The sequence below is a fragment of the Phyllopteryx taeniolatus genome, chromosome 17 (genome assembly GCF_024500385.1).
Source record: "Phyllopteryx taeniolatus isolate TA_2022b chromosome 17, UOR_Ptae_1.2, whole genome shotgun sequence".
In the NCBI taxonomy this organism is placed as follows: Eukaryota; Metazoa; Chordata; class Actinopteri; order Syngnathiformes; family Syngnathidae; genus Phyllopteryx; species Phyllopteryx taeniolatus.
The window spans coordinates 22159347-22167936 of NC_084518.1; the positions used below are offsets into that span (position 1 = coordinate 22159347).

At 48.6% G+C, this 8590-nt stretch overlaps 1 protein-coding gene across 2 annotated transcripts; it reads left to right on the top strand.

Annotated features, from left to right (window-relative positions):
• The first annotated feature begins 128 nt into the window (after window positions 1-128).
• cnih2 (cornichon family AMPA receptor auxiliary protein 2) lies at window positions 129-8349 on the top strand. 2 transcript variants are annotated; one of them, XM_061752719.1, is made up of 6 exons: window positions 133-1066; window positions 2918-2986; window positions 4585-4632; window positions 5258-5370; window positions 5440-5583; window positions 6851-8349. In XM_061752719.1, the coding sequence occupies exons 1-6, from the start codon at window positions 668-670 to the stop codon at window positions 6876-6878; spliced, it is 801 nt and encodes a 266-aa protein (XP_061608703.1). In that variant the 5' UTR covers window positions 133-667; the 3' UTR covers window positions 6879-8349. The 2 variants fall into 2 exon arrangements, with proteins under 2 accessions (XP_061608702.1, XP_061608703.1); XM_061752718.1 differs by having other exon boundaries at window positions 129-1066; window positions 5258-5583.
• The last annotated feature ends 241 nt before the right edge of the window (window positions 8350-8590 follow it).

An 8590-nucleotide genomic window follows, 5' to 3' on the forward strand; every position in this document is an offset into this window, starting at 1 on the left:
ATATTGAGCATGACAGAAATTCATCTCTTCCAGGCAAAGAAAGCAGACGGACAGGTCGTGTCAGAAAAGACGGACGAAAAGCCTCCGTCGCCGCTTTCTAGCATCGAACAGAGGAGGAGGAGGAGGAGGAGGAGGGGTGGGGTGGGGTGGGGGGTGGTTTGGGGGCGAATAATTGAAGACGTCTGATGTGGAGAATTGAATTTTGGGCACCTCCAAATGGGCACAGATGCGTAGATGCGTTCTCTCGTTTACGTGATACTGGAGAATTGAAGTCCTTCGAGTGTCCGTGCGCGGAGACGCGTTCGGCTTTAGGGTCAGGGTCAGGGATGCCCGGCACACACTTCTGACATGCCGTCGACCCAAATTGACCGAGCGGAACGTTGCGTTCCGTGGCAGACGCCGCTATTCTCGGCTCCAAACGTTCGTTCGACTCAGACGCGCGACGCCGACACGATTTGCGATTGGGTTCGCGCAATCGCAGGCTGAAACTCCTCCTTTCTGCGCGCCGCGCGATGATCCACGAAGGGACTCGCCGCCATTTCCGCATCAAGCGACCGCTTGCGTAGGCAGTTGGCAACAGTTGGGCGCACGCCTGCCATTAGGAGCGAGTGGTCGGAAGCAACAGGTTGGACTGAAAGCCATCCGAGGAAAAGCGCTCAAGTGGCGCATGACGATCGTTGTCAACGACGAGAATCCTGCGCTTGTGCTGCTGTCGTCGTGTCTCTCGGAGACACTTTGTCGCTTCAAGTCCGGTCGGGGTCCGTTCATTTATTCTTCATCCAAACTAGGAAGCGTTTCTCAACACAAGTCCGAGAATGAGTGCGGCCACTTCTTGTTATTGATCGTCGCCGAACGTGAGCCATCTGACAAAAATCTCTCCCGAGGGGGGCCGCAGACCCAGAGAGAAAGAGAGAGAGAGGGGCGAAGGGGCTTTCCCTTTGTCTCTCTCGTCCCGTCCCGTCTCGTCAGGCTGGCTGGCACCGCCATGGCGTTCACCTTCGCGGCCTTCTGCTACATGCTCACCTTGGTGCTGTGCGCCGCCCTCATCTTCTTCGTCATCTGGCAGGTGAGTGCGGCACCGTACACTCGGAAGCGGATTCACGCTGGGCACGGGGCGCGCGCGCGCAACAGGCGCGGTACGTACCGTACGTCCATCTCACGCTGGCCAGGTGCTTTGAAATTCCAAATTCCTCGCAGCAAACATTGATCTTGTTCAAACACCGCAGTTCCCGAAGCACTGAAAGTGTGCGCGTGTAATCAGACAAATGATAAGCAAGCACCGTATGAAGGTCCCACTTTGGATTTTTGCAGCAGCATGCGTAGTTAGGAAGCTCACAGCGGCGGCGTGAAAGACATGCATGTTTGCAAACATGGCAAACGCTGCATGAGCTTGAACATATTATTTCTCGACCATTTGAAAGTGCTTGACTGTGTCCTCCAAATATTTTTCACAATCCCTCACAACAACCTCTTAGTCTTGCAACACTTTTTTTTTGGTGCGCGTGTTACAGTACATCCCTTTAACAAAATGAAAGAACAACCATTTCACACAGTCCTCCAAAATACGTAGCTTGTATGGCAACAAACCGAATAACAATAAACAGAAGGTAAGGCGCTTACACCTGGTTTCGGTCCCTTTCGCGGACCGGCGGTCATCGACGCATTTGGAAGCGGCAGCCCGGCACGGCACGGCCCGGCACGGCACGGCACGGCACGGCTGTGATCCAAATACGAATGAAAATCCAAATATTCATGACACATGAGAAAAGGCCGTAACTTCCTCAAGATTGAAGAGCGCGTGTTGTGATCTCATGTGTGGTTCACGTTTGACACCAAACTAAATGTCACTTGATTAGGATTTGGAACCCTGAACCGGTCGGCAGTCAGTCGCAGGGCACATATAGACGCACGCGGCACCGAGCGGGAACCGAACCCAGAACCCACCCTGGCCCGCCGCACCATCGGTGACGCCGAAAACAGGAGACCGCAAATGACTGCTAAGCGAGCGAGCGACACGTGAGAAAGCGCAAAAGGAAGCACAGCGGCCCATCGACGAGCGTGTGATCGAAAGGCTTCGCGAAGCCTGATTCTGATCCAGATCCACGCCCCCCGCCATCTCCCCCACGCACAGCACGAGAATAGCCCGATTGAATTGCGCCCGCAGCCAATCACTCCGATAGTAACCGTGGAGCCCGCTGAGGGCTTTGCCCTGTTGCTATGGAAACACGTGTGGACAAACCATGAACTCCCAGCACGGAAACGCTGACTTTGCGTGCTATCTGTACATTTTCGACGGTGCCCAGCCATTCAAGGGGATTTAAGGGCTCTCCGCGACGGAGCCGGTTGGAATAAAAGGGTCATTACTATTACTATTACTATTGTTACAAAGGGCTAATGACAGTCGTCTCAAACATCATTTGTGGAATTATGTTGTAGCTCTTAGTGGGGTTTCCAATATTTTGCCAATATTAGAAATCTGCGTAATAAAGTTGAGTTTAGTTGAACATAATATGGTAAGATAAGACAAGTACCCCTCTTCAAAACGAGTATCATCCGTGCAAAGGCAGAATTTTCTGGAAGGTTTTTTTTTCCAAAATGTGGATGTGCTCGTGCACAGGGAAGAGATTGAATGTGGCGAAAAGAAAGGATGCCTTGAGGAAGGGAAAGAAAAAGTTGAGATTTGTCACCGTTGGGTTTCAACTTAAGACTTTGAGTCGAGTCGCATTTTGTCAGCGAGACACAAGCGCTTCTGACGTGGACATTTGTTTCCTTGAAGTCGAATTCAGGGTTTAAATGTGAAGCGAATCAACTGCTAACAAAGCGTCGCCGTCCCGTCCGAGCGATGAACCCAAACTGACAGCATGTGCATGTGTTCGGCGCTGCGGTCTAAAGGTTTGGGATTTTCCTTTCTCTCCAGATTATTGCGTTCGATGAACTGCGCACAGACTTCAAAAACCCCATCGACCAAAGCAACCCCACCAGAGCGGTAAGAGACGCCTGTCGCACGCGCACGCGCACACGTGCAAAAGCCACCTCCGAGTGTCGGAAACATTATTCGCACGATATGTTCACGTCACAGTTCCTCGGAGCCACCTGAGAGATTCAGACTCCTAAAATGCTTTGTTTCATTCAGAACGCTCATCAAATTGTTTGTCGTTAAACACGGCGGTACGAAACATTTGGATTGGACTCTCATCGGAATGCAGATTTGGCTCACAAGTTCGCTGAATTCAATGAATGGAGGCAAACGGGGCCGCTATTAACACAAGTTTCCATTGCACTGTCCAAGGAACGCTTCCGCCGGAGTCCCCATTGGCAATTTGCACCCAACTCAGGGCAAAATGGTGCATTTGAAAACAGCGATGACTGCAATTGTACACGTTGCAAGTTGTCATCAATTGTGAGCGAATGTTCGAGCAACAACGTGAAGCTGCAAAGTGAGAGTGAAGAGGAAACTGTGAAATCAGGCGGAGGGAGTGCGTGTGCGCGCACGCGCACACGTGCACATCCGCAACTACCACATCAAAACTAAATAGGAAAAAACGGAGTGTACAGTATCGCCAACGTATGAATCAAAGTCAATATCTTTCACGCCAGTATTCTGCTTTCGTCTTTTAAAAAGAGCGCAACTCGTGCAAGCTTAAAGCGAAAGTCTACGCCGCCATGTCCGTGATGCTGCCGCTCAATTGCAAAACGGATGACGTTCGCAGCCGAGGGAAGCCCTTCGTGACAACGGCCGGAGAAAAAGAAACATTTCTGCGGGCAACACAAAACAAAGACAAGGCACTACATAGCGAGAGGAAAGAGTTGTTGTCAAAAGAAGTACAAGTTAGCGGCACAATTCTTCTTCTTCTTCAAATACTTCCTCTAAAAGGCAGCACACACTTTGGTGCCAAAGACAAAAAGGATCGTGACATATAGTCTTTAGAGAAATGCAATTTTGGAGCTTCTGAATGATCGAAGGGCTGACTTGGACCAGGTCACAAGAAGGAGTCATGCCTTACCGCCCATAACAAAACCCCTTTCATCTGTGCATTGAGCAGACGCATTCAATTCACACGCGCTTGGGTCGAGCGAAATCATAATAAAGCAATGACTTTTATGCAGTTGCTGTTTTCCCCAAAATGATTGGAACGCTAGATTTCTTTACTCTGTAATAGCTTTGTTCGTCTTCCACTCACACTTCCAATTCCATCACTTCAAACTTCATTTCTTTCCGCTTGTGGTGCTCTTCCAAATCCTCCGTCCTGAAAACCATCAGCGCTAGCTAGACCACCAAACCTTCTTTGAATTCCAGTGGCCTCCAGCGCGTCTCCACCCGGTGCCAGCAGCTCGGACAAGAAATCGGACAGTCCGAGTATTATCCTTTTCCTGCCATTCGACAACACTGCCGTGAAACAAAATGAAAACATTCTACCGACAGAAAAAGAAAGACGCATCATTTTTGCTTTCAATTACAGTACGAGTGTGTTTGAATGTCTTTAACCCCCCAAAATAGGGCGACCATATAAAGCATTGAAAGTCCAAAAACAAAATGTAGAAATGTAAAAGGAGACGGTCTTTGTATTTCTGTCCAATCCACAGAGGGAGAGGATTCTCAATATCGAGCGGATCTGCAACCTTCTCCGCAGAGTGAGTCATTTCAGCTTTTCACCTAACGACACCGGGGGGGGGGGGGGGGGGGGGGGGCCTCGTTTGTCTCGCCCGCCGTTGGGAGCGCCACGACACACTCTCCATTTCACGTGGAGCCACCTTCACTGCTTCGCTCCACACCCACACAAGAAGAATTCAGAATTCTTACATACGCATGTGGGGATTTTTCTTCACATTTTACAGAAGAAAAGAAACCCCCCCCCCATCTGACACAGCTGCCACACAGAGGACGCCATTTCGATCGTCATAAAAATCCAATTCAAGAGCTTTGGGAAAGGCAAGTCCATTTTCCACGAGCAAATGAGTTAAATCACCAACAGAACGTTATGCGTAAGACACATTTGAATGCAAAGCTACAATTAGAATGTGCATTCTACATAGGGACCCGTTCTGGTAGCGGGCAGTTCCGGCACGTTGTTGTTTGGAGCCAACAATAAACGGCATCGCTAACGCCACACAATACCATCTGGCAAACACAAACGGAAGTCAGCGATTGGATTTGCATAATTCCAAACCTGAACACCTGAATTTGACCAAAAAACCAACTCTAAATGGTGGACGTGCTTGTTTTGATAATGTTGACTAAATCCAGTGTGGCTTTTAGTTGGTGGTGCCCGAGTATTCCATCCATGGGCTCTTTTGCCTCATGTTCATGTGCGCCGGCGAGTGGGTGACGCTCGGCCTAAACATCCCGCTTCTCTTCTACCACCTGTGGAGGTACGACCCGCACGGTCCCCGAACGGAGGTCTTCCATTACCTCTTATCCGCCGTCTGCCTTCTTCCCAGGTTTTTCCACCGACCGGCCGATGGGTCAGAGGTCATGTACGATCCCGTAAGCGTGATGAACGCTGACATCCTCAACTACTGCCAGAAGGAGTCGTGGTGTAAGCTGGGCTTCTATCTGCTCTCTTTCTTCTATTATCTCTACAGGTACTTTGAACTTTGAACTCTCGAACCCTTCCAATGCTCCGAAGGCTGCGTTTATGCTGCCGGCGTGAATTATTATTATTGACATGAGAGCAGCGCAGCGAGAGAGACGTTAGCACGTCGGCAAATCTCAGCTTTGGCTTTCCTGCATGGAGTTGGCACATTCTCCCCATTTTGAAATGTTTGCATTTCTTCCGAGCGTACTCCGGCTTTCTCCCACATTCCAAAAACAACTGAAGACTCGAGTCTAAATTGTCCATCGGTGTGAACGTGAGCTACGCGACGCTGTGATGCATAAGCAACGGGTGCCCTTGTTGTTGGCCTGGAGAACATGTCTCTGGATTGCCAGTGTCCTGGTTCAAGATGACAATTCGGCTATTTTTAGACATTGCTCCCAGCCCAGCCCAGCCCAGCCTTCGCGTCCGGAAATGGAAGACAGGTTCACTTCGCTCGGTAGCGACCTCCGCTCTTCTGGCGACTGTGCTCATCACGGGGAGTGATGGAGTCTCCCGAACCACCGTGTTTGGTGTTCTGGATATTTCAATCCAAATGCGAAGGTCTAAGTCATTTGAGTCATGGTGCTCCCAGTCTTGCTTTTTGTCCCCCCCCCCCCCAATAAAATGTTTGCATAAGCTACAAATCCTGGATCGGTACAGAAGTTTCGTCAAAAAGGTGCCATTTATATCAAACGAGTAACTTATATAACGCCGACTTAAAAGACGACAGCGCTGTGAAACGCTCATAAGCGGGCGTCACCTCGGCTCTTTGCACATGCTCCCAGACCTGGCCTGATGACTGAACCTGGACCCGGATCTCACAGGGCGTCCGGTCGACGGTACGCTCCCGTGATGCATTGGCACGGGAGGGATAGTTGGTGTGCGGGAGACGCTCACCCACACACCAACTATCCCTCCCGTTTGGGGACGACGGAGTTTCGACAAAATAATACGAATCGAAGCCGCGACAGCGCCCCGTTCCCACTCACTTCCCCTCATCCGCTTTGCGACCGTTTCGTCTGCATTTGCGTAACCTGGCCCACTGTGAAGGAATTGGCGGAAGAGACTCACGCAGAAGCGGGGTTGCTACGCAACTGGCGTGACGGACGTCGTTCCGAACAGGGATAAATGGCAAAAGAAAACTGGGATTGTCCCACTTGTGTAAATGCGTCAGTGTAAATGCAGCCTTACATTCGGAACGAAACAAAACAAAGGATATTAACCGTCTCTTTGTGTTTCTTCATCTTTGTCACATGATCTATTTGTTGATCAAGCATGGTCTACGCCCTGGTGAGCTTCTAACAGACATCCCATCGAAAAGGAAAGAACGACATCAGCTCGTCCCGTCCGTGTAAGCTTTCCTTTCCATCAGCGATTTGGCTTTCCCACGATCCCACCTCGGAAGATGAAAGTGAAAAACGACGACGACAACAACAACAATCTGAGTGCCATTGTGAATGTAAAGCTGTTGCCTCCGATCCATTTTTATCGCTTTATTACAAACACCGACCGCTGCGAACGGAGGACGGAAGTGAAGCCGATGGTGGAAAAGGTGTTTGCGTTGCCTTTTACGCCTCGTTACAAATCCCGACGAGGACTTTGAAGGGCTGGAGCAATCCCGTGCTGCTCGTACTGATCCGGTCTCTTTATTCACTGTGACTCCCCGAACATTCAACATGGGCTGGAACACCAATCATTTGTCTGTACTTTGAGAGACGCATCTAATATTCAAGCATTGTTTTTCTGCTGTGTTGTGGGTGCACTTCATTGTAAAAGGGAGAAGAACTAAAAAAAATAATGCAGACAGGGACGTAACACTTTCAATCAAGATGGAGGGAAAGCTTTGGCCCCCCAAAAAACCAAGGTTGAAGTCTCCATGCTGGCAATTCAACTTGAAGCGTATTCTTTGCTGTAAGGACGTCCTTCACGGTGAAGGCTGGAGACATTTTCCCCCCGCCAAAAGATTGTATATGAAAAACGGGGATTCGCTGAAAAGCAATGAAGACGCTTGCGAAATACTCTCCCTTCTCACTTCAATGCTAAGGCGACATGCTGTGTCTCGGTTTTCACTTTCTTCAAGAAATACCGAATCGTGGTACAATGCTTTTCTTAAAAAAGATAAACAAAACAAACTTCACAAAATCAAAATAAAGAAAAACAACTTTTTCTTCGTGTACAGAAACGGCCTTATTTCCAGTTAAGTTTACGTCTTAGCATCTAGCGTCTAGCTATTTTAGCACAGTGTCATTTCATGTATGACAAGCAATTAAAAAGTAACTAGCAATGTAAAAGGTTCGATGACAGTGTTAATGTGCGTGTAATAATTGAGCGGGACACGAGCGACGGCGGCGATACGTAACGAGTCATTTCGGAAACGTGAAGTCGTCGCTCGCTTGGTGGCCAAGCCTTCGCTCGTCCGCCCTCGCTCTCACGTGCGGGACTTATTTGTCGAGAAGTGACGATTCCATTGTGATTTGAACAGCAGTAGGAATTTCTGCCATTTAGGAGCCTGGTAAAAAGGTGTCATTCATGAATAAGTGTCGATAACATGTCTGCTGTTGCTACTTAGGAAAACGTGTCATGAGTACTGCAGCCTGTGGAAAATATTGGGAACAAAAACAGGAAACATTCACACCACAATGTTCAACATAGACTTTGTGTAAAAGTGTTTGAAAAGCACATTTTGAATGGACAGCAATACTAGGATTAAAGCCTACCACTGGAATACATGAAGTCATTTGCAAATAATCCAAATAAACATTGGCTATGTTACCATCTACAACAATCATTCGACTTACTGATTTGATTCTTATTGACTCCACATTCATTCAGTTGACATATTACAGAACGTAGTCCAAGAACGGACACAGAATGTTCTCGTTGACGTACGGTATACTGCAAATGTTTTTGTTGTTCATACCACGAGCTAATATACAGTCAAACCGAAGGTAAACAAAGAGCCATACGAGCTGTACAAAATGCTTGCAAAATCTATGCGGGTTAAAGTGAAATGA

Excerpts from the sequence above, each read along its gene's own strand:
- cnih2 (XM_061752718.1), top strand. The coding sequence starts at position 668 with ATGACGATCGTTGTCAACGACGAGAATCCTGCGCTTGTGCTGCTGTCG. Across the intron at positions 4,633-5,257 it reads TCTGCAACCTTCTCCGCAGA|TTGGTGGTGCCCGAGTATTC; the intron begins GTGAGTCATTTC and ends TGTGGCTTTTAG. Across the intron at positions 5,584-6,850 it reads TTCTTCTATTATCTCTACAG|CATGGTCTACGCCCTGGTGA; the intron begins GTACTTTGAACT and ends TTGTTGATCAAG.